General features: G+C 36.5%; 1 protein-coding gene across 6 annotated transcripts in view; it reads left to right on the plus strand.

The window, feature by feature from the left end:
* rno (PHD finger protein rhinoceros) overlaps positions 1 to 16,717 on the plus strand; it is a 266,357-nt gene extending 249,640 nt beyond the window's left edge. For 5 of the 6 annotated variants that reach the window (XM_089598647.1, XM_089598646.1, XM_089598648.1 and 2 more), the window contains one exon: positions 9,146 to 16,717. In XM_089598647.1, coding sequence (XP_089454773.1) covers positions 9,146 to 16,501 — 7,356 coding nt within the window. In that variant the 3' untranslated portion in view covers positions 16,502 to 16,717. The remainder of the gene's footprint in view (positions 1 to 9,145) is intronic. The other variant, XM_089598651.1, reaches the window with a different exon arrangement.
* Positions 16,718 to 26,669: the final 9,952 nt, after the last annotated feature.

Below are 26,669 nucleotides of genomic sequence, written 5' to 3' on the forward strand. Positions count from 1 at the left end.
TTTTCGGCCATATTAATGAGTTGAGTTTGCTTAAGGCTTTTAGTGGATCAAAGACCAATGCCTGTGAAGTATATGGGATCACGTTACAGATGTTGAAGCTTGCCATGCCTTTCATTACGCCCATCTTTTTAAACATATTTGATTGTTCCCTTCAGTAGGGTATATTCCCGACTGTTTGGAAGAAAGTACTTGTGACCCCTCTACCTAGGGGAAGCAACCCTCTGAGTTGAATCATTTTCGGCCCATTAGCGTGACATGAGCGCCATCGAAGCTTCTCGAGGCGGTGGCACTCAGGCAGATGTCAACTTTCGTAGAGTCTAACAGACTGATGTGCCCCCAGCAGTCGGGTTTCCGTAAGCACCACCGTATTCATACTGCACTGATCTATCTTGTCGATGAAATTAGGGCGTCCATGGATGTGAGTCATGTCACGTTACTAGTGTCCGTGGACTTTCGGCGCGCTTTCGATGAGCTCAATATTGATGATCTAGTAATAAAGCTCCTTTCTCTTGAGTTTTCCGATTCTGCTTGCGGCTGGATCAAGTCTTTTTTTTTGGGCGTTCACAGGCGGTTAAGATGCGGGGTGGTTTGACCTCTGGTTGGCTTGATCGTTGTTCGGGTGTTCCTCAGGGTACTCTATGTGGACCGCTATTATTTTCTTTATATATTAATGATTTGCCCTCAGCTCTTACATCTTGCCTGTGCCATCTCTACGCTGACGACTTCGTCCTAAAATTCTCTGGCCCAGTTGGCCAGATTCGCCGTATTGTTGCGGTCGTGAACGATGATCTGGATCATGTTTTGGGTTGGGATAATGACAATTGTCTTTCTCCTGACTGGCGCAAATCTTTTGCCATATGGTTTGCTTCTAGAAAAAATTTGTCCACCATTCTCAGTGAGGCTAACCATGCCCCCACCCTTGACGGCCAACTGCTCCAGATCAGTGATACAACTAGGCTGCTTGGTGTCACTCTTGACTCTACCCTTTCTTGGGGCCCTTTTGCCACTGAAACCTCTCGAAAGAGTTATGCTGCCCTCGCTCGTCTTCGGAGATGCTGCGATGCCTTGCCCCGTTCAATTCGCCTAAATAGAGTTAGTGCCTTCGTGTTCCCCTATTTTGATTTCTGTTCCGGCATTGCGTTGGACCTATCAGGTGTTTTGGTCACTAAGTAGTTTGATTGCAGAAATGCTGCTTTAAGATTTGTCACCGATGTTGGTCGTTTCGAACACATCACCCCTGTATACAGAGCACTTCGTACACTGCCTTTTACTGAGCGTTGAGTGTACCTCTTGTTATGCCTCTTGGTCTCAGTCTTGCGGAATGGTCTACCTGAGTACCTTGCTAATCAATTCCAGTTTAGGCCTCTTGGAGATGGTGGCTTTCTTCGTCGCTCCCAATTTGATTTGGTGATCCCACATGCTAGAACCTCATACTATCAAAATTCGTTCTGCGTAGCTGGTCTGCGACTATGGAATACTCTTCCGCATGATCTACGCCGATGCTATGATCGGCCCTGTTTCAGGGTGCTCCTTTACAGTTACTTTATTGATAAGACATTTGGTCGCCTATAGTTTGCAAGAGTTCTGCTCATAACGCGTTACTATATACTAAATTGTTATGTTTTTATATTTGATTTTTTTTCTTTTCTTATATATATATATATATATATATATATATATATATATATATATGTGTGTATTTTCTTTTTGAATATATGTGTGTGTATGTGTGCGTGTACATATGTATGTATGTGCGTATATATGTATAAATATGTTTATTTTCTTTCTTTTAAGTTTATTTCTTTATTTTTGTTATACCTTTTTTTATGATTTATTAATGCGAATTTTGTTAGGCTGATGCCATTGTATTAGCTCAGTCATTTTGTTCTTTTTTATTATATATACACTATGCTTCGGCATTGTAGGACCTTCAGTCCAATGTCGACTAAATAAATTCAACTCAACTCAACTCTCTCTCTCTATCCCTCTTATCTCCTCCAGCTTGTTCATAATTTTCTCAAATGCCGTTGCAAGCCTTATTATCAGATAAATTGGCTCAATGTATTCTCTCTGTTTTTTCTCTATGTCGCTTACCATTTTGCCATTGGCCCTTCACGTTTCCCGATTGTTTCGTTCCACTACCACCATACCTTATCTATCTTAAAATAGTTGTATACTATCCAAGCCTATTTAGCTTTACTTTTCTTTACCTTCATTATACTTACTGCTTCTCTTTGTTTTTTTTTCTCATGTCATTCTTTGTGAAAATATCATGTTGTAGCAAGTTTTTCTTTTTATGACTTTCTTTTTTCTATTCCTTTGTAGTATTGCTACCATAATGCTACCATGTTTCTCCTCTTTTTTCTTGACCACATACGCTTTCTCTACTGATACTTTTAACTGGTCTGTTCAAAATTGCTGTACTTTATTAAGTAAATTTTCCTCACTAAAATTTTCACCCTTGATAACTATGTTATGCCTCTTTTTCTGTTTCCTCTCTTCTTGACCTTGTTGTCTAGTTTATATATTCTCTTGATTATTGTGGTTCTTTTCTGCGTCCATTTTTTTCTTTGTTTGTTCGGCCCTCCGTCTCTTTTTTTACTCCTTCTATGCTTTTCGTAGCTACTTTGTTTGCTTTTTGGTTTTTGTCTCTATTTCTTTGTTCTTTTTTCTCACTTTATCATTCAAGTTTGCGATTTGCTTTTTCAAATAAGTCTTACCATTTTCTAATTAAAAAAAATATAGCCTTTAAGTATCACGTTGACTTTTCTTCTCATGCTCATATTGCATTCTCGTATTGTCTTCTGTACTCTAATCTCAAACTGCGTCTCTTTTTTGCAACTTCACTATTCATATAGTGCTCTTCAAGTATTTACTATTTTTCTTCACTGCCACTTTTCTCCTTAAAAACTTGAAATTCCTTTAGCACTATTTCGAAGCACAAAAAAAAAACAGTGTTAGATGATTGGGAATTTTATTATGTAATTTGCTAACATGTGATTTAACCTATCTTGATGTACAATTAAACGTATGTATGTACAACAGAAACAATGTATATTATTATTGCTATTGATACTGATGACGTATTATATCAAACTAATTTATTATACTGTAAAATAGTTGTAAAATTGTAATCCTAGAATAGTTTCAAATTTATTATTAAAATATTTTTTCGACGAATTTACTTGTTAACTTAGAAGTGCACGAATACTATTGCAAAATAGTATATGAAATTCACTAGTTATTGTTTTCGACTTGAATCATGGCTGAATTATAAGGTATGGTACTGCTATGTCGTTACCAACATTTCATCGCGACAAAAGTAGCAATGTCAAAATGTAAGCCATCATCATCCCTGCCTTCTGTCTCTGCTGTAAACGTTGATTCACAGCCCTACAAAGAGAAGTTGGTTGTGTGACGAGTCAAAGTGTGCTTTACCAATGTATTTTGAGGTAATGATTCATTTTTTGATGTCAGAATTTAGATCCAGTGTACTATTTATTTCAGAAAACTTCAAAAAGTGATGTAAATACCCTATTGTTCTCGTTAATCGTCAACTAGATCGTTTTGGAAAAGTCTGCTGGCTTAGTTATACTTTAATGTACACATATTGATACAAGATTATAAGTATCAGAAAAAAAGATTATCACTAGAAAAAGTGGCAGCAGGCCTTCGACAACCGCAGAGAAACTAGATGTAAGTTTGGATCATTAAAATACGGATTAAGAAACATCAGTTATTGGTGAGGAAAATATGAGAAAGGAAATTGAATCCATGGATAAAGACGATGAAAAGTACGTCATACGTGGGCATTAAAAAAAACTTTGAAAAATTTTTGAACTTTACATGCAACAAAAATTAAACTATCTAATCTGAGTTTAAGGGTTGTCGAATAATAAATCTGAATATCTAGCTCCTATATTAAAAAAAAAAAATCTGTTAGCTTACGACACAAAGGCTTCTGTGCATAAAGATAAAGAGAAAAAATTTCAAAAACATTTTTCTCAGAAGGAAGAGCTGGTACACTGCAACAATGTAGAAGGGTTAATCAATAAAATTAATAAATTCAATTTTATAAGGCAGAAGTATAGATACTGTTTTTTAATACATCCAAGCGAAGTCTTAAAGGGATTTTACTTTACATGGGGAACTCTTCTGGCCCGATACCGCTGGCTTATTCCGTGGTGATAAAAAACGAACTATCAAAACATTCAAAGGATGCTAGAGAAGATAAAATGCGTTAAACATAAATGTTAGATCTATGGTGATTTCAAATTACTGTTAATGATATTGGACCAGTAGTCTGGTTTTACAAAAAATCTCTGCTTCTTATGTTTATAGGATAGCAAGGATCATAAAAACTATTGTACCGACAAAATATGACCCAATAAAAAAAAATTTAGTCCAGGAGCACACAACATTATCATTATTTGCAACAGCGACTTCCTAACATAACAAATGCTAAGGTGAAAAAGATTTTCGATGGGCTACAAATTAGAGAGATTTTAAACGACAAAGTTTTAATCGCAATAGTGAACATCTCAGCAAGAGCCGTGCAAAGCAGTTTCAAAGAGCTCGTTAAAAACTTCTAAAATGATTATGAAAGTTCGAATTACGAAGAAATTGCCAGAAAAATGGTCAACAACTACGATTAACAGGGTTGTTTGATGAATCTTAAATTACACAGTCAACGTTCTCATCTGCATTCATACCTTGAAAACGGTGGCACCTACAGTGAAAAACTGAGAGAGCATTTTCACCAAGATCTCAATAAATAGAACGTTGGTATCAGGAACATGAAAACATATATATGATGGCTGATTTCTGTTGGATGTTAAAGAGGCAAACATCTTAGAAAGACAGAAAATAAAAAAGAAATTTTTTACATAGATAGTTTAAAGATAAACAAGTACGTTATCGGAAAAGGCGATAGAGATTTTCAAGTGGTCCCAAATAATGAGGAGTATTGTCAGTAAAGTAATATTAGCTTTTGAAAGTATACAATAGTTTAGTAAAAAAATTAACATATATATAAGTCTTAAAAATGTCTAAAACTTATCAGCGTTATTATTATTCAATAATAATAAGTACAAAGTATGTTTGAAAAATTCGAGTTCCGCTAATCCTGGATCCATTATTTTTGATTTTTATGATGTTAATACTTTGAAAGTGCTTCTATCTATGCATATGCACCTCTTGATACAATGATTTAGATGTATCAACATTCGCTTGTATACCATTAGTCGTATGAATTTCTAATTAACCGACAAGCATTAGAATCACACATCTACTTTATCGGGCTCTGGTGAAAAGGTAGCTCTGAAAATTAAGAATGAGAAACTTATCTAAACTTACGGTGCGAGTGAATGTACAGCTCCTCGGTAGCTCAAGTGGTAGAGCAACTGTTTAGTAAACAGGAGGTTGTGTGCTCGATCCGCACCCGGGGAGGATATTTTTCTTATTCTTATTTGTTTCTTGAAGAAGAATTAATGTGGTGTAATATTATGAGTTTTAAGTAAGTATATTGGATATTAAAAAAAGGGCATGTATGGAGAATATAGAGTGCTTGTATTGAAAGTGCCGCCATCTATGCATATGCACCTCTTGATACAATGATTTAAATGTATCAACATTCGCTTGTATACCATTGGTCGTATGAATTTCTACTTTTAACCTTGAGTTAATATGCGTATATTTAAAAATAATTAAGCCAGCTGACTCTCCCAAAACGATCTAGTTGACGCTAAAGGAAAAAATAGTGTATTTACATCACTTTTTAAAGTTATCTCAAAAATGGTACACACGATCTTGATTCTGACTTCGAAAATCGATTTATCAGCTCAAAATACGTAAAGGAAGTACAATCAAATTTGTTTCACAATAAACTTTTGTTTTGTGGGGCTGTGTTAGTAAGCAGGTTATTGCCCATGTGTTACATTTTTTTAAAGATCTTTTTCTTTCTCGCTCAAGATGCCTATAAAAACGTTAAATATATAATTGTTCTTCTTACGTTTGACACCCATCATCTGAAATTTTTGTCAAGTCTTGACTTCCGTATCCTAAGAGTACATTATATGCGCAAGACATTAAAGATATGTCATACAGGTTGAGGCAATTTGGATGTACTTTACAGATATCAATAGTTTCGGACTACGCTAAGGAGCGAGGAACCATAGAAGAGGCTCACCGAAAATGGGTCTGGCAACAGGACAGAGTAGAAACCGTAACGTCATATTTATTCGACTATAAATTAATTTTACGTAGATAAAGGAACCACTAAAAGGACTACACAAATCATTAGAAATGCCGAAGTACCAACTAGCAATAGTTATAAGTCAGGTATCAATTATATACGTAAATATGAACTGCTGTAAAGTGACGGAAATTAGATTAATAGACATGACGTAGTAAGACTGAAACACACTCATTGTCAATTTTATACAAATGGATTTTTTTTCACTCATAAAAAATCTTAAATCTCTAATTCATTGCATTACTAAAATTGAACCTAGTTATTTACTTTAACAAAAATTAAAGAAAACAAAATAAGCCCTAAGGCTAAATTCTAGAAGACTCTAGAGTGTGAGTTTATAGAAACAGTTAAGTCCGTACTTTCAACAGGCCATTCATACATGTTTACTGCTAATTCTAGCAAGTATCATCGGGTAGCTATGCGATAAAGTTACTTTTTCTCAGCACTAATGTTTGGAGATATTCGTACAGAGTTATGTGTATCTCTGTGTCACGTGTGCTGATATTAGAGTGTATATATGTGATAGGTGATGCATCTATGATACAGTATATTATATATTACACTATATATTGTATAATTTGCATCGTTACAGCTGTACCACTGTCCTTATATTTTTTGTGTTAAAATTATTGAATAACCATAGTAGTTTTTTTAATAATTAATACTTTTCAAATATAAATATTAAAAAAAATAATGTCATTAATTTCCTTATTAAGAAATAATTAAAACTGATCTATAATGCATTGATTTCCATTCATTAATTAAAATATTGACTCTATAAATATCAGTTGTAAAATAGTTTGTACTTTAATTTTATGTTTCCATAGTAATTAGTATATTTGGAAAAGTATAGTTAGTTAAGTACATTGTAAATGTAGTGATGTTCCTGAAATGTGTACAAACAATTGTTTTAAAGCTTTCTGCTTACACATGCTAAGAGATGTCGTTACAAGTATCTTTTTCTGATTATCGCTATATTACAACAGTGTAAAATTTAATTTTATTTTGAAACTAAAATTTAATATTAAACAAACGAGCTTAAACTCCTTGTTAAAGACCAAAACAAGACTCGTTTATTATGCATGTAATTACTAATTCAACTATGTTTGATTTTCAACTGTAAACAAATTATATTTAATTAATTAATGCATTACCAAAAATAATTTGTTGCATAATTTATTGTGAAAAATTGTTAGAAACTAAATATTTCATCCCTGAAGGATTTGTGTTACGTCTACGTTAGAAAATCTTCCGAATCATACCCCGAGTTATGAAATTTAAGGAAATTTGAAAAAAATTGTCTCAAAGAAAAGAACTTTGAACTTGTTACCGTCACTGACAAGGGTACAGTTTATACACGAAGGACTATCGGTTGGCATAGGTTTCAACAGACAATTTTTTTTATCATCTGACTTGACGTTAAACATCTCATTTAAACTGAGGTCCCCGAGTATGTACTCTACTGTTTGTGAATGAAAAGGCAGTTTGTACCGATGATGCGTAGAAATAATACAGCAATTACTAACTAAAACTTAAACTTGCATTGGATCAAGTCGTGAGGACAGCATTTTGCTTTGGACTTTTGCATATAAGTTTTAGTCCTCAAACTGATAGTTTTAGAAAAATTTTCAATAAATGTGGTGCATAATTCCAGTTTTACTTTTATTGAAGCACTTGGAGAAAGCTCATTCTATAAATTCGTATGAGTTAATTTGTTAAATTTTTCTCTTTTTATTCACCAAAAAATTCCTGAATAGTTTCCTAGATATTTAGTTTTGATGGATAGATCCTAGATATTTAGTTCTGTAAAAAAGTGAAAAAGTGCCAAAGAAAGAAATAGTCACTGCGTGTGATAACGTTTTCTGAATTCAAGTGTATGAAATAATCAAGGTTAATGCAGTTTCGTTCGTATAATTGTAAATTTATTTATGTTATTATTTAAACTTCTGATACTTGACTAATATCTTACATGAAGCAAAGTTGCTGGAACTGCAAGATCTTGCGATAATTGAAGGAATCAAAAGTTAATAGTTTCTATATTTCCTATTTGACATTTTTATTTAATAGAAATCTAACTAACCTCATTTTATGGTAGATCGTCATATTGATTACAATAACTTTACATAATGATTTGATTAATTTCTGTCTTTAACGTGTATTAAAAAGCAATAAAACGAAGAAATTAAAATGTTACTCTTGTGTTATTTAGAAATTAAATTATGCTCAGAACCTTAAATAAAATTGATCAACAAAACCATTCCTACATCAAGCTTGTTGAACTGTGACTGAAATTTGTCAATAAAAGTATTCCTTTATCAAGCTTGTTAAACTGTAACTAAAATTTATCAATAAAACCATCCCTACATAAAGCTTGTAAAACTGTAACTGATCTTATTATTCAAAAATACTAAAAAAAATTTTAAATATTAGTAGTGACGTGAAAAATGCAATTTATATATTTTCATACTTCTCGTTTTTGTTCGTGAGTTTTTGATTAATATTATATTTACTTTTTCTTAATCTGTGTCATAATATAATGAAAAAAACTAAGTACTCTTAAGCACAAGTAAAAAAGAAGTTTACCTAGCATTTATAAAACAAATTTGAGATTCATTTTATTCATAAGGACAGCGCTACCAGTAGCTTATTATGCCGAATATAAACAATAAATTTTTTATCTCTTGTACATATCCAACATAGAGTTTTGAAAACTATTGTTGGAACTTTTGAATTTTTTATTGTCAGTATTTCCATAATTTAAAGTTTAGTTACGTTTAGTATATTTTTCCCAACTAAGTTAATCTTGGTTGTATTTTGGCTTACCTAGAAATAGTGAACAAACAGTAAATAAATTGCATTACATAACTTATTTTTCATAAATTTTATTTACAGCAGCAACAGAAAAACAAAGTAATGCCGACAGTCGAGACTGATTCAAGCACTGAGGATGGTGATAAACAATGTGCATCTACAAGTAAAGCCAGCTGCAGTAAAGTTAACCAAAGATATAAACCTAAGAAAACAAGCTCACTTGAGCGTTCACGAACTATACCGTCACATAAAATACTTGATGAAGAAAGTAGCGAAAACGATGAAATTAAATTTGAAAGTGCAGTAACAAGATCACGCACTCTTCAGCACATGGAGCGTGAGCTTGGGAGTGCCTCTGGAAGCGATTCAGATGAGTTGCTACTAATTAACCATAAAAGTGTAATATCACATCTTGGGCCAACTTCAGTTGCAGAAATATACTCAGACACGGATTCATCTTTAGACCACACGTCTTCTGTTTTAACTAAGACTAAAGTTACTGCTGAAGCTATTACACCTAGCAAATTAATTGAAAAGAAAAATGAAAAAAAAGGTATGATAAAAAGCAAAGATGTTTCAGACTTTACAATCTTCAAAGATGAAAAAGCATCTTCGTTACTAAGTGATAACAAGAAAAATACGAAAAAAGTGAAAGAAATTCAAAAGATAATAGACAAGAAACAAGACTGTACAGCATCTGCTCTTATTGTTCCACAGCGACAAGCAGCGAAAAAAGCATCCGAAATTATGCAACGTTCACAAAATAAAAAAGATATCCCAATAACTACAGTATCCACAATAACAATGACCTTGACAACGTCGACGATAGCTGCTGCAATTACTGCGACAACTATAACAACAATGCCAACCTCAACGTTATCCAGTACGACATATACCAGTAGTACTTGTACACAGTCTAGCGAAATTCTTAGTTTGAAATCTCAAACAGGAGAAGGTATAAAATTAACTCCAATCAAACACTCAAAAGATTCTAAAGAATCAAAGTCTTCTTTGTCATTTGTACCTAGAAAACAAAAGCTTGAAAATAAGGCCCTGTATAAAGACATTAAGGACTCAAAAGATATTTATGAATTTGATAAAGAGATTGGTGAAAGTGTAGATATTATTGCTTATGTACCACAGAGACAAGCAGCGAAAAAAGCGGCTGAACATATTAAGAGTAACATAACTGCCAAATTATCAGCAGCACCACCTGAACCTGACGTTTGTGACACCAAGATTAAAAAAGAAACATTTGATGGATTAAAAAAGAAACAAGAAATGAAAAAAGAAGATTTATCATCGAAAGAGCATGTTAAAAGACCTTTTGCAAAAAAATCTGTGCCAAAACTACTGTCCGACTCTTCAAGCAGCACTACCAGCAGTAGTAACAGTAGTAGCAGTAGCAGTAGCAGTAATAGCTGTAGCAGTTCAAGTGATAGTAGTAGTGACACAGATGACACTAAAAATTCTGAGCGAGCCATACGGAATACCAATACTTGTAAGGAAAAAACTATTTGCTCTGATGTTTCGTCAGAAAGTGATTCTGAACACAATTCTAACAATCAGGACAAATCATTTGTTAGCGACCGACACAATCATCTGAAAAGTGAAAGCAAAACTGAGAAGAAAACAGTCGTTAAGTTTGAAGATAAGCAGCTAAACGACGATCAAAGAGATAATAGTACAATCTTACATCCCTCTACTTTGCCGACGGGACGGAAATTCAAAAAGCTGCCTGATAAGAAGCTTAAAACTTCCGACGGGCGGCTTGAACAAGAGTTTCAGCCGCCGTCTATTGAAAGAGATGAATCGAGTCGACTCCCCTCAATCAGTTGCAAAGATGAATTCAACAAAAATATCAAACAACAAAAAGACCAGAAACAATGCCAGCATCAACTTGACAAGCATAAAGTTATCAAGCACGAAGGTAGCGAAGTCAAAAAATCAGCTGCCATTCTGCCACAGCAAAACCACCAGCATCGCCATCAGCAACAGCACCAGTCACAAGCTCAAGCAGATGAAGGTGTGCTCAGTGGGTCTCGAGATAATGATGGGTCACGAAATATATCTAGGTTCAAGTCTGCTAAAAAGTCCACCCACGTCTCCAAAGGCTCACAACAGCACCAATATCAGCAACAGCAACAGTACTTGTCATCTTTTAAAGAGAAAGAAGACACTTCCGTCACGACTGACAGAGGAAAAATTGCCGAGGCTTGTCAACGAAAATCAAACCAAATACCGAAAAAAGAAGAAAAAGCTGGTTGCAAAAATGTGTCTCAGATCAAAAAGGTGGAAGAAAAATTAAATGATCCTGCAAGTGAAAGATCTGGTTCAAAAGAGAAAATTGCTACTGTAGAACCATTGCAGAAAAGTAACAATTTATATTCTGCTTCAAAGAGTCCGTCAACTCGAATTGATAGTTTCAAAAAACCGAAAAAAAGTGGCAACAAATGCAGTGTAATCACTTTAGAAGACGAAATGAAGCAGCGGCGTGCTGAACGAGATACTCCAAAAAAGTCGTGCAGAGGCTTGGACAAGCTATTAGAGAAACGTGAGCATGAAGATAAACTATCAAAATCACAGAAGACAACTGAAATTTCTAAGCAAGAAATAACTCAGCTAGCAGAAAATACTATTAAATCTAATCAACTTACAACTTCAGAACTGCGGGAAGCTTCTGAGATTAGACTTAGTGATAGTGACAAATTTGAAGAGCATAAAAGCCACGGAGTCTGGACGAACACCAAATCGTTGTGTAATGAGCTGATCCAAAAAAGAGATTTGTCTGATGTACCACTTGCTGAGAGATTGGCTGGTCACCAGAAGCGGTTAGCTGACAAAAAAATAACGGAGTTTATTTCATTCGCAAATGTTGAATATCCTGACAACTGCATGCATCAGCATAATCAACAGAATCAGCAGCAATCTACGAATGATATAACTTCTAAAGAAAACTGTGACAGTTTGGCTTCAAAAGTGCTGCTACAATCAGATAAGTTGGTTTTAATGAGCCAAATCAGTGATAAAGAAAATAGCAGTAACAAACGGCGTAGATCGGTCAACCATTCTTTATTTTCACCTCAACATTCTGACAAGGATACGGTAGTCCCAGAACTTTTTGACTTCGATCAAGACATTCTTACTGATGATATGGTTAACGACGACGGGTTTGGAATTCCACGAGATGCTGAAGAACGAACTGCACCACTTTCGTTTTCTTTTAATAACGAGCTCTGGTTTAAAGAAGATACAAAAGAGGACAGTGCCCGAGAAACGCTGCATCTCGTTGAAAAGCTTCGCATGGAACTATCAAAAAAATCTAGTCAGCTTGAGCTGGAGCCAACAACAGTAGAATCGTCAGCTATGTCTGTTGACACAGAAACAAAGAATTTTAAAAACACTGACCTTCAGCCAAAGGGCCAAGTACAACAGCAGAAGCTTTTGCTAGACAGGCGTACGACAAATCTATCATCAGTTACGGTAGATGATATTCAACTCAAGAGTGTCGATAACCCTTCCTCTACACTCTTGGTTAGGGATGTCATTCTTTATCCCAATTCTCAGAGAACTGATGATAAGGAAAAAACCTGCTATGAAAATAACAGCAAGAGTTGCTACATAAGCTATGATGATAAAGAACTCAAAGGTGGAAAAGTAACATTAGCTGAACGTACAAAGCTTGACAGAGCTGAGGCGGATGAGCGCTGGGTTCCACCTAGCATAGAAAATTTTGATACAACCGAGAATTTAAGTGTCTTGATCGATAACCAAGCCCATTATGATTCGACGAGTCAACATTTTACTGCAGAGCTTGAAACAGTTGTACATGCATCAGGGAATGTGAGTAACGTAGATCTTTTACACTCAACGCAACAGCCACCAAAGCAAGTACATACAGACATACCAACCGAGCATTATTTGATTCACTCCGAGCCACACAGTAGCGAGCAGACTGTGGGTCAGGTTGTTGAACGTTTAGCGTCACTTGTCGAAGAACAAGTTGGTACGCTGCCAACACACATAGTTGAGGAGATGGAACCCATGGAAATGGTAAATCGGCACCTTATGAGTTTATCTACAGCTGATGACGAGCCAAGCAGTGAACTAGATCGAACTCTTGACAGAGACGAAATTAGTTTAGAAATAACGCGCCAGGACTATGGATCTAGAAACTCACCGTATAATGAATTATCGGGAGCACGACAAGATACACGTTGGGCTGAAAGCCAAGTATTGCCGTCGCGGCGCTCCACTTCTTCATCCATTACATCAGTATCATCAGTCGACGACCATGCTAGTATTCCACCTTATAAAGACACTGCTACTCCCTCAAATTCTCAAATTTCATCTATTAATTTTCCAACTTGCTCGATCGAGGCTGATGGAAACTCTTATCAACGACAACAGCATCATTCGTATGATGCGGTCAACAGCTATGCAGGACCGGTGTCGTTGTTTGCTTCTCAATCAAGCACTACTCAGTTAACTTATCCATCGACAGGTTCGGCCATGTTCCCCCCGTCTTTTGGTACGCCTTTTCCAACACCGCAGTCTCTGTTATCCCACGTCTCAAAACCACTTGAAGAGCAATTAGGTATACAGCCATCATCCTACACAGCTGCTTTCACATCATCATCACACAATATGGCTTTTACTGCAGCTATGGTCTCGCCAAGCAAAATTCCGTCACCGTTATCCACAGAAACTGGTCTGGATGACCACATGCAGGAGTTATATAAATCTCAAATGCAGCAGTTAACCCAGCAATCTAAGATACGTGAACTACAACCATCAATCACAGAAAATACAAAGGTTACAGTGGCCAGCGATTTTCTCAATAGTGTCTCTGAAGTCATTGCACCTAAACAGACTTCAGAGAGTATGCTGGAACTGTCGCTTAGGGAGACAGCCAAATGTACACCCTTGACCTACGCAGGTAAAAAGTCACCGTCCAAACCAACTAGAACTTCAGCGAGAGTTACCTCGCTGCAAAGCAAATCCCCGGGAAAGTCGCCACGGCAGTACCAGCAGCAAGAAGTTTCAAAACCTGGACTGAACAATCGGAGTCGTGCCAAGAGCACAAAGTCTAGCCAACATTTAAGTTACCCCAGAGGTCGAGGCCGTGGAAGAGGTCGAGGTCGAGGTAAGATACCGCACCACAACAGCCTTCTTCACAGTGATGAATCAATTCAGAACAAGCTTGTAGGCACTGTCTATGACTTTGATTCGGACGAAGACTCAGCAAATGAGACCAACATCGCTGATCTACGAACAATGCGTGAACGCAAAAAGTCGGTTGAATTGGCAGTAACTATTGGTAGTGAGCACCGTGAAAGCTTGATCGATAAATCTCTTGCTTCTTGTGTTACATCAAGTCCCCGGGATCAACAACCAGCGCTCGCTAAACTTGATAGTGAAGCCAAGAGATTTACACTAGATTCACCCTCAGTACCGGGTGATGACTCAACTATGGGTACTGAATCTGAGGCTGGGGGGGCTTGCTCTGTTTTTGGTGATCCCGTTATGCCTATGCTTCCTGGGCCCGTAGACATGCGAACCTACAACTCCAGTCTAAATGTCCATTGCTCCGCTGTACATGAGCCAGCGTATAGTAACCATTTTTTGGGCTCATGTATCAGTAGCTGTGGTGGTGGTGGTGGTGGTGGTAGTGGTGAAGGAGGTGGTACTGAGCCCTCTATACCAGACACGGAGGAGGATTTTGACAAAGAACTAAACTTAGTTCTAACAGCCAAGCAGCCAACTGAACTTCATCAGGTTGATCAGGTCAAGGGACTACCAGGGCGTGACATCACCTCTATAGCATTTGCTGACGAGCCTGGCAAAGTTTCACTCACAGATTCACGTAATCAACTCAAGGTTAAGATCAAAGGCCCATTCCTTGACGCAAATTACCCCTCGAGCACAAGCCTTACAAGGATACAGCAGACTAGTTCCATCATTGCACCATCGTCAAACAACGCCTCCATCGCTGGTGCAAATAATACCTCCAACCTCCGTCGCATGCGTAAAAAAGAGCTGCTACGTCAGTACTGTTCGCAAGACATGAACATGGACGAAGGTGTGTCAGGTCAGGTTGCATCAACTCCCGTCGTTATGCCACCTCTAAATCGCACCGTCATCACTATACCCAAAGCAGTAGCATCTATGACAAGTATTCCAACCCGCGAGGATTATAAGGCTGTTGTTGATGCAAACATGGAGAAAAAAAGGCGCAAAGAACGTGCTAGTGCTTCCACTTTTAATTCTTTACTTGATGCATCATCGAATATAGAAGAGCACCAGTTACAGCGCCACCATTATCACCACCACCAAACTGTACCTATCTTAGAGCGTCGGCGTTCGTCTAGCAGTATGACGTTAAGTTCTGAACGTCGAAGACCGCGACAAGCTAAACCTCTACAAACTGTTGCAGATACTGGTCAAGTACATCCTAGCTGTGCTCCTCCAAAGCTCAAAATAAAAATCAGCAGCATGCCTGGCCAGGAAGAGATGTCTGGCCTAAGTAATCAACTAGAAGATCGTAGTAGTATCCGGCCACCAAAAAAGCGTCTAAGTAGCATACCTAACATGCCAAGTATGGAAGAGCTTAGGCGTGAGAGCATGAAGTATCGCCGGAAGATTATGGAGGCCTTTGATAACAGCACTGAAAAGTTAGGCAAGCTTAAACGAGATAAAAAAGACAAAAACAGCAAGCGTAAAAAAAAGCAAAGTAAAGACAAAGGCCGCCTTGTCGAAGTCCTAGCAGATGGCATAGCACCCCCGAAGCTCATCATACGGCTGGGCAAAAGTAGTCTGTCGAGTGAACCAGAATCTCTTACAAAAAATGATGGGACGGGAAAATCAGAAACATTAGAAGACGGTGCCTTAAAGAGCACTGAAACAGTATCACCAACTGAATATAGACAATTAGGATTAACATTATTCTCAAACGCAAATACAGAGGCTAGGATTGCCGTCTCCGTCACTACAAGTATGAGTAAATCTGAGTTGAGTGCAACTAATATTCAAAAACCCAAGCAGTTTGAACATTCTTCAGTAAGTGCTCTAAGAAACGTACGCTGCACTAAGGTCTCGCCTATCAGATTGAAATTGACGCGTTGTCAAGAGGGCTACGAGCTTAAATCTCCAGAGACGCTGTCATTGGACGTCAAAAAGCAACTGCAACATGAACAGACTAATCAAATAGCTGAAGAGTTAAGGTCTGAACAACTTTTTGGAATAACAAATCTTAATAATTCTCAAGTAAACTCATCTTCTACATCAGATGATCTTTTTTCAATATGCAGCCAATCTACAGTTGCAACTACATCAATGAGTACTGATACTAAGACACCGATAACATCTACATCAACGCAGCATGGCTCCTCAGGCTGCCCATCTGCCCCAGTTCCACAAGGATGCCAAGTTAGGTGATAATTAATGGCAGCTGCGTGATGAAAGTTAAGCCACAGCCACAATTATTGTATGCCGTTCTTTACGTAAATATTGATAACATTTTACTGTTTCGCGAGTGTATGTAATATATCCACGTATGTAAAATATCCATTGTTGAGATGAAGACTCATTAGTTAGTTTATATCATTATTACAAACACGTTTTATGTGTAGTATAAATTATTGATAACTATAATTATTACGATGAGAATTATTATGATAATAATACTATCATCATCATCCACGCCGCTACCACCATCACCACCACCATCATCATTATCATCATCATCATTATAATTTTCTTTTTTATTACCATTATTATAAATACTAAAATCATTAAAGTTGCACTGATTTTGAGCGTAAATTATACAAGAATATTATGAAATAATACAAGTGCCCAAAATTATCAATGAAAGCATGTGCATTTTAAAAGTAGAGAACGCAAAAGTGGTAAGAGAAAAGTTAAAAATAAACAAAAAGGTCAGAAGGTGTCGTCCTATATTCTAATTTAAATTGTTTGTATTTTTATTTATACATCAGTTGTATTAAAAAAGTTACTTGTTTTCATATTATTGTTGATACGTTTATTTGTTTCCTTTTGATACATCATCATAAGTATACTCAAGCACAAAAGTATAAAGAATAACATAACTGATGACAATACCATACTCACATTAAAAATGCGAATTTTGAAAACTTGCATCAAAATTTTTAAAATTTTTTTAAAGATGGCATAAGCTTGGATATAAGCGCTTGAAACAGTATAAATTGTAGGTAACACTGCCACAAAGGGCATAAGTAGTTCGGTGATTCTAGTGAAACTTTTAAATTTGCATAAAAATTTGTGTTAAAAAAAAAAACATTTTATTTAAGACTTTTTGTGTTACTTTCTATTATTATTATTACGTTTCCTAATCATGTAACTTGCAAATTATCTTCAAGGAAAGTTATAATATATTTTACGATTTTAGTTAATTATGAAAGTAACCAATTTGTTAACAAATGTAAAAATCATAATTTTAATCTATAATATGAGCAGGAATCAACATTTATCTACTCTTTAATGTAGATAACAAGAAAAATGATGTCATCTTAAAAATTCAATGGTGTAATAATACATTACCTACTCCATCCTGATTCACTGATCAAATAAAAAATGTATGAAAATAAATTAATGTCTGACGAAATTTACTGAAATGTATAAGACCTTATTTATAAATTTGTACAGAACGAATTCTCACAACATGTTGCAATTAAAAAGTTTTTATTTAATTCTGAACATACAACAAAAACTTAAATATTTAAAAAATGATGATTTATTTATGTAACTTTCTACTGTTGTATTTAAATTTATGAATAGTAAATTACAATACAACGAACTTAAGTTTCACTGTTTTATACTGCGTAAAGAGGTCATCACTTGAGTACTCACTATCTTACTAATATATAAAACAAAGTCGCTTAAACCGTTGCAATCGCTAAGCGCGAAAACTACTGAACCGATTTTACTGAAATTTTGCATACCGATTCTTGATACTTTCTAGATGATTTTAGTGTAGTTTTTATCTTGAAAAATTTATTAACAATAGCAATGAATTATCTCAAAGCTTGCAAAAAAACGCCAGCTTTTCACTTTAGTTCAGTAGGATCCGCTAGCTGGCTTCGACATAAAATCGAGGCTACCTGCAACAGAATGAAACAAGTGTGGTTATAATAGGCCGAAGCGTCTCCATTATTTCTGCAGTCGTCTACCAGCAGTTCATTGAGCTATATCAAGAATGTTAATGATAGTCGTGTAGCTGGGTATCCCGGTTACTGACAACACACTTCTCTAATGGGCAAGTGACCTAGGTCCACATCCACCTTGAGTCTCCAGGATTGACGAGTACCACCAATAAAAAAATCTTCTAATCGATAACGTTTCCGGTGGAATACCAGGAGACGTTTCTAGCCAGAGCACAATCTGCTCCTACACTTCAGAGTTTTGTGGCCGTTCCACTATCCCGCCTGGTGCCGTCAGAGAATTTTCGGCTACAAATGTAAGCCAGGGAAGACAACCCTGAAGAGCACAGGCAACCACAACGGCATCCTTATCAGTGGTCGTGTCCCCAACGACATACCTACATTTTCCCGACTAACGATGAGTGGTTAGTTGTCTGGGGAACGACCCGTAGACGAGATATTCTTTGGTCAGCGGTGCGGCGGTGTCAACACATTACAGTGTTCTATTTAATAAATCTCGGAGACGGGGGGCCGCTAGTCGTATACTGTAGTAAGTATGTATGCCTTAAGTCCGCCACCCATGAAATTTAGTATTTTGCAGTTATAAGTTTTAGAAGTTGAGCACTTCCTAAAGTAGCTTTACTCCTGTGATAGTCGTTTATTCATATAATACGGTCGATTTTGCCATAAGTGGCCAATTTCGTGTCCAGAGCTCTGGCTACTACAAGAAACTAAAACTGAATGTTCAAATTGCGTGAAGTTATTTTGAAAGTGTTGAAACTTCTTGGAAAAAAACTTTCAAGCTGATATGTCGATTTCTGAATGAGGTAATTTACAAGAAATAGTGAAAATGTCACTTCTGTACCCTGTTCCAATCTCAATTTTGCACCTAAAAACTTGTACTAGGAGAAAAATAAGCTTTCCTGCCATGTTCCAAGTATATAAATCGCATGATACATTTATGCCATAATAAGATTAATTTTTAATCTATTAGCAAGAGTTTTAACTAAATATCAAATGTCCCGCAATTTGAACTAAAATGTCGGTGACAGTACAATAACAAACGCACAAATCGAAGCTGTCAAAAATTCCAATTTTTTTGATTCACACATATTTAAATTTTCAATTTTTGTGTCCAAATATTTTGGTCACTTCTCCCCCCCTCTCCTACCTCCCCTGACCCACTACTCTGTTACACGTAGAGGTAAGGACCTTTTTTTTCCACTTTTTATTGAGGAGAAATGTTTAACGAACGAAAAATCGTTTAAATTGCGTCTACGAGCCACAACAGTACTCAAAAGATTGAAATAACACTTTCGTGCCTGTGACTTCCGTACCCCTCAATGGTAAGGCTGTCTCTTTTTCCAGCTTTCGTGCATCAGAACTTTACGAAACTTTTTTCCCAGTATTGTTGGGATAAAATATAAGACTCGTATCTCGGCATTTGGTCTAATTAGCCTTTTCTCGTGAGATAAATCGATGAATATCGATTCCACTTCCAACATTAGTAGCGAAGAAGTGTATCATATTAGGTGGTCCAAAATAGGCTCAAATGACTGCTGAAACGAAGCTCTATCGATCCAAAGTAAATTTGTTGAATTTGGTCCTACTAATCATAGCTTGATCATGGTTTAATCATAGCTTTTATTTCATTCGGGTAAGAACACTTTAACTATGCAAGCAACTTAGCTACACACATCAGAATTGATTTATGCTGTACAAAATAGTGTTTGTTCCAAAATACTCTGATTTCTACTTATTGAGTACCTAATTGCATCGTTATAAACGTTTATAAACCTCGGACTACTTAATGATTATAAAAAACTTGAAAACAAAATAACACTTTATACATGGTTATACCGTGTTTACTAGCTTGTACCACCTAACTATTGAAACTTGCTGCCAACAGATGGCTTGATCAGTGGTACTTAAGAAGCGTATGAGGGTATATCTCATAAAACTCACCTGTTAAACGGCGCGGCTGTGCTTTAGTGAAAATGGCATCGTTAACGTGTAACAGTATACTTATATATATACAATTTCAACGTGTATGCCTATATAGAGCGAGTGGTGGCTCTAAATTTTCACATGTGCTTTTTCACCACGCAATGCTCCTCGAGAAGGGGATGGGTGATCTTCTCGCATAAAATATTGCCTAATTTACCCCAAGCTCCCTTCTAGTCAAGGGTGGCGTCTCATCTCTCTTCCCTTCCCTTTCTCAAGTCCTCAGTGCCCAGAGTAGTGCCCTTTATAGGAGCCGAACGTATAGCACTAGTATAAAAAAAAATAAAAAAATTGTAAGCCTATACATATTCTACAAATAGATGACTTGAATAGACAAGTATACTGCTACACGTGAACCATACCATTTTCTGTAAGGTACGGTGGCGCCATCTGACGAATGAGCTTTGTGTGATACACCCTCATACTGACACTGCAAGTCGAAGTATTATAGGTGAAAGACAAACGATAATACAGCAGCGTCTATAAAATACTAACTTTCTTTCTATAGATTTAGATATACTGATAAATTCTATTCTACTTTTTACTTGTGCTTGTATTGTCTGCTCTACATATTTTAAACTATTTTAAGATGTTGAGCGTTAAGACGTTTTTAATCATGAATACTCGAAAAAAAAAAATTAGAAACATCTTTGTTGTATTTCAATACATTAAAGTTACAAAAAATAATTGTTATCAGGATATTTAATTGAATGTTATAAAAAAAATTTTTTAAGAATTACTTTCCTTATTAGCTGGAAGGAACTTCGCTATTTTTAAAAAAACTTTTACAAATATAGTTAGTAATGGCTTTGCTCGCTCGCTTGTGTTGAAAAAATAACCAAATCCTATAAAGCACTGATAGTAGAATAGCCGGCTGAATATATGTGCAATTAATAAAAAAAAAAGTTCAAAAATATATTTCGTAATAGCTTACTTGCCAGCTTCGCTTGCTTGCTAGTGGTGTAAAAAATAACCAAATTCTATCGAAAGTACAGTAGCCAAACATATGTACGTGTCGAATTAATAAAAAAAAAGTTCACAAATTTAGTCTTTCTTTTGAACTCTTACTCTGAAACTTGCTTTGATACCAGTATTCCATATTAACTTGGTAATCAGTTGTTTATAATTTCCTCGTAGGAAAATCAGTGGATTGCCTGAATCTTGATTGGGTGTCCACTTGTAAACACCAGGGCTAACTCTTGCAAATTTTCCATTCACGTTATTGAGGCAGGAGGAAAACAGCTAATTGATTACAACAATCAGCTAATCAGTAGTAAAAGTGAATGAAGAGACTTGAACGGTCACCCATCCAAGTACTGACTGTACAAAGTTTTGCTTAACTTCGTTAATCAATGAAACTGCAACTATATTTTTATGTCACCGTGACAGTCTGAGCGTTTAATGCTTGCTTCTACACCGTCTACTGGGCCTTTTCTATGGCCAACTTTTACTGTAGTTGTAAGTTGTATGAGAAGAGTTTTATTTTAAAATAACGTGTTGAAACAATTTGACTTAAAAGATTATGGTTTGATTTTTGGATTGTTAACTAGGGCCATCACTCTTAATGTTGAAGGTCCTTATTTTTAAATAATTAGTCAAAAAACAATCTAAAATATTGTAAACAAAAACTATAATAGCTAAAGCATCATGCCTTAAGGTAGTTGTTTCCTAATACATAGGTCAATCTTATATATAGATATACAGTATACATATACCACCCCGTATTCAAAATATCAGAGTGAAATGTGAATGACTTTGTGTATACTTATACATACATAAACATATACATCTATCTACTTGTATTTATGTGACAATGCGACGTTGCCACATACGTGATACTTTGATTACTATTACTAGTTCTAAAAACTGTGTGGTAAAAAATTCTCAAAAAAATGTATGTGTTTCTTTACTGTCTAAGGTAGTTTTCGGTAGTTTTTCAATTATTTATAAATATACAGTAAGTTATACTTTTAAAAATAATGGGGCTATGTAGTGTATGCACAATTGCTCTAATGTTAAAAGAGTGATTTTTTGACGAGGATATTTCAATAACGACGTAGTAAATCGGTCTTAAATTTTTTACACATATTTCTCCACGCTTATATTAGTTTTGCTGACACTTTTGTACCTTTTTAAATACTTTCTATTTAGGAAACAACTACCTTAAATGTGTTGATACAGTTGGAAATCGCTTGAAAAATTATATGTTCATTTAATTATTATTATTTAATTTTATATTATTATTTATTAATTATATATTTACATTGAATAAAACATACATGATAAAACATAGGTATATTACGTTATTTGTTCTCGACTCGTACTGAAGTGCTCAGAATGTACCTTAGTGTTGTATTTACATACATAGTTTTGACTGAATTAAATTATAAATAAATTTACTAACTCTCTTATACTAATATTAACAATATTTTTATTAGTTGTACTAGAGATGGCGTCATTTTTGGTTTTTGAGCTTGTACGACGAACAATTTAGTTTGTGCATCATTTCACATTTTTTTAAATATTTTTTTTTAACGTTTATAAAAAAATAATGGTTCCGGAACTTATTACATTTCATCTTCAAAGCTCTCCCATTTCTTTGCAATTATTTATCATGGCTTTTCCACAGTCATGCCACTGACGACTAGTCTACCCTATATAACAAGCAGATAAATTCATGCAAAACTTTACGTATTGCATGTTAGGTGCGATCCATGTATGGATTAACAAAGCAAAAAGTGTAATTAATTTATATATAATCTTATTTTGAGACTATTTTTTAAATTTAATATTTTCAAATTAGCAATATGTTTATATTATGTCAGTAAATGTCAAATAAAAAAATTCTTAATTAAATTAACAAGCCTTGTGTTTAACATTTTTTCCGCAAATAACAAAGATATATGTTACAAATACATTTTTTGGCTGTTTTAAAACATTTTTTTCATTTTAAGTCGCAGGATCGATGTAAAAATATGTTATAGAAAAGTAAGATGCTATAAATCGAATTTCTACCTTTTTGAAACGATTTCTCCTATTGAGATTGTTAAGACGGTACTGAGTAAACATGAAAAAGTAGTACTGAACGATAAGGTTTTATTTTAGTGAACTCTCAAATGTTTGTATTCAACACTATGTTGTAAAATTTTTATTTCTATTTTTTGAAGATAAAAAATTATTTTTCTGCTGCTCTTGTTTTTATTTTGCATTACAAAATAAAATGTTTGATAATAAAAAGTAGAATTTTACTGTAATCTACAACTTTTTCTTTGAATGTAAACGATCAGCTTCACTGTTTCACCCAAGCTTTTGGCTTTAACACAAATATAAGGCAATCTCACACATTGGTTGTTATTGATTGAAGAAAATATATAGTTCAGTAGTGATATCTTATGATAATTCAACTGACCGAATTTCTGGATACAGTAATTTTTTATTGGAAAAACAGCTCATGTCAATAGACTGTCGAACTTTTTATTGATATAAACAACAGTCAATACTGCAAATGAGCATTCTTTATCACCTAGAAACTTAGAATATACCTTTTTTATTCCCATGCTTAATAATTTTGGTGTCTATTTCTTGATAATGATCGATTAAATAAAACGTAGAAGAAAAAATGTATTACCTACTGAGTTTTGTTTTAGATGATAACACAAAACCAACTAAGATTTTTACAAGATTATCACTAAATACGGACACTTGTAACACTGTTTTTTCACCTGAAAATAAAAAAAGGCGCCGACGCAGCTCTGCCAAATCTCATTCACTTACGTCACCTTTGTCCCTCTTACACTTTGGGTTTCTTCTCCTAAAAAAGGGGAATTGGTGTGAGAGATCTCCCGTTTTACGAGGAGAACTATTAAACTAACACAAACAATTACCTTTATCTATTCTTTTTATTCAGCCACTTAACACTAATACACAGTATCTCTTCACACAATACACGCCGCACAGCTTCACCTCGTTTTCTGGACTGTACTGCAGCGACTCTGTCTCGCGCCACGCAAGCCGCGAGCGCACGTCCACTACGTCTAGTTCATCCTGGACCATGGGGGCTTCTGCTCGTCCTAGATCCACGCTTAACATATACACACTTACACTCCGTACCCAATTCCACACACTATTATACTCTCCTCTCTCTCTCTCTCTCTCTCTCTCTCTCTCTCTCTCTCTCTCACTATCTGCGCTGCCGATCTTGGACTGCAAGTAGGGCGTGTTTTCCCAGCTGCTGAAAAATCTGTTATAATTGAGGGTGATACACTGCAGGGACTCGTAGATAGCCCAGCACTGAATGATCTGGGACTTGAGGTGAAACCTAAAAAAAACTTCGGCCTCATATCCTCATCAACGGCATACCAGTTGAATATACTCAAGATGAGATACATAAATACCTGATTGCACAAAACTTAAGTGATTCCAAGCCTGACGACATTAAAATTGTCTACTTATATCCGGTGCACAATAAAAAGCATAGGTCTTGCGTCGTTGAGGTATCTCCTGAGTGTCGAAAGAAGTTATTTTCCAGGGAAAGAACAAATCTCGGCTGGGTGCAGTGTAGATTCAACGATCATATCTCTGTACTTCAGTGCTTTAAGTGTCACAAGCTTGGACACATCGAATTTAACTGTAACAGCACATCAATTTGTGGTTTCTGCGCTGGTCTGCACTCTTCTAAAGATTGCACAACAAAATCTGCTGTTTGTTGCGTCAACTGCATAAACTCCAAAGCTCCTAATCACTCGCACTGTGCCTTCGATAAAGCCAAGTGTCCTGCACTTCGTGCCAGCATAGAGCACAAATTAAGCTCGATTAATTACGACGAATAACGTTGTATCTACAAACCCATACTGTCTCACTCTAGCACATGCTAATGTTCAGTCGCTACCTGGCCACTATAACGATATACAGTCACTCATAATTGAACGTAACGTAAACATCTTTGCCATCAGCGAGTCATTCCTAAAGCCTAGCATACCTAGTCAACTAGTATCCATACCAGGATACAACTTACTGCGACATGATCGTATCAGTAAGGGCTGTAGAGGCGTAGCCTTATACGTCCATGAATCATTCAGGACCAGAACTGTAGGAATATCTGACACTCCACAAGTATACGTCAAGCGCCCCGAATACTTATTGGCTGAAATTAAAAGCAATGGATACACCATATTATGTGCAGCTGTCTATAGTCCTCCTAAAGCTGGCTTTTGGACTATGTAGAGTCTGCCATTGTTCCCGACGATAGCGCTTAGTATTTTGTAAACGCTCGTCTTCTCGTTCATGCTCCGCTTAAGTATGTTTTTAGAGAAAAGGAGGTACGTGGGGACGTCTCAACACAACATATATTGTATATGGTTGTGACGATGTTCGTACGCTTGACGGCGAAAAGAGGTGGTGCCGTCAAGGCTGCGTATCGACTCTGATGTCGAAAGCACGGGGTGAGGGGAGGAAAGGGGGTAGGAGGTATTTTTCCCCTCGCGGACGTGATCGAGAGACGTTCGCACGCAGGTAAAATAGTTGAATGTGGGACAAGGGGAGAGAGGAAAAAAAGAACACGGTTGGTTTCCTCTCTCTTCTACAACGAACGCGGTTGCCCTTGGCAACGAATTTTGTTATAAAAAAAAATTCGGGAAGAGCAAAGACTAGGAAACGAGCGGCAGTTTTGTTTTATTCATTCTCTTGAGAGACGTCGAGCTGTATTGTATACCCTCTGTATTAATAAATATTTAAAACGTTATCTTCGCCTCCTTGAAATTCTTTTTTCTTGACCGCAGAAACCAGTCGGTTTCATTTTGGTGCCGAAACCCGAGACCCCTCAAAAAAGGTGCGTGTAAGGGAAAAGGAAAGGGAGTTGTTGCAATGGCGAAGAGAAAAGGCAATAGGAGACTGGGAGCACCAGCTGCAAAATATCCGCGACAAGATAAACGAGTGGTCCTTCAACCTCCTACCAATGATGCTCAAGAAAACGAATTGCCACCCGGTCAACAACTTCTACAAGTTCTGGCTGCGGCTGCTGATCTAGGCATTGCTTCGGACGTACTTCCTGCGCGTCCTCGGGCGCCTCGACGTTTGCAAGCTCCAGCTCCTGCCACTGATGCTGGCCTCGCTTCAGACGCTGTTCCTGCGCGTCCTCAGGCACCTCAACGTCTGCAAGCTCCAGTTCCTGCCACTGATGTTGGCCTCGCTTCAGATGCCCTTCCGGCGCGTCCTCGGGCGTCTCGTCGTCCGCGAGCTCCAGCTTCTGCCGCTGACGCTGGCATCGCTCCGGACGCCTTTCCTGCACTTCCTCGGGCGTCTCGTCGTCCACAAGCTCCAGCTCCTGCCGCTGACGCCGGCCTCGCTCCGGACACTCTTCCTGCACGTCCTCGGGCGCCTCAACGTCTGCAAGCTTCAGCTCCTGCCACACGCCCTTCCTGCGC

This window comes from Copidosoma floridanum, unplaced genomic scaffold (genome assembly GCF_036245765.1).
Source record: "Copidosoma floridanum isolate Cflo_tuat_1 unplaced genomic scaffold, Cflo_Japanese_pri ptg000006l, whole genome shotgun sequence".
Lineage (NCBI taxonomy): Eukaryota > Metazoa > Arthropoda > Insecta > Hymenoptera > Encyrtidae > Copidosoma > Copidosoma floridanum.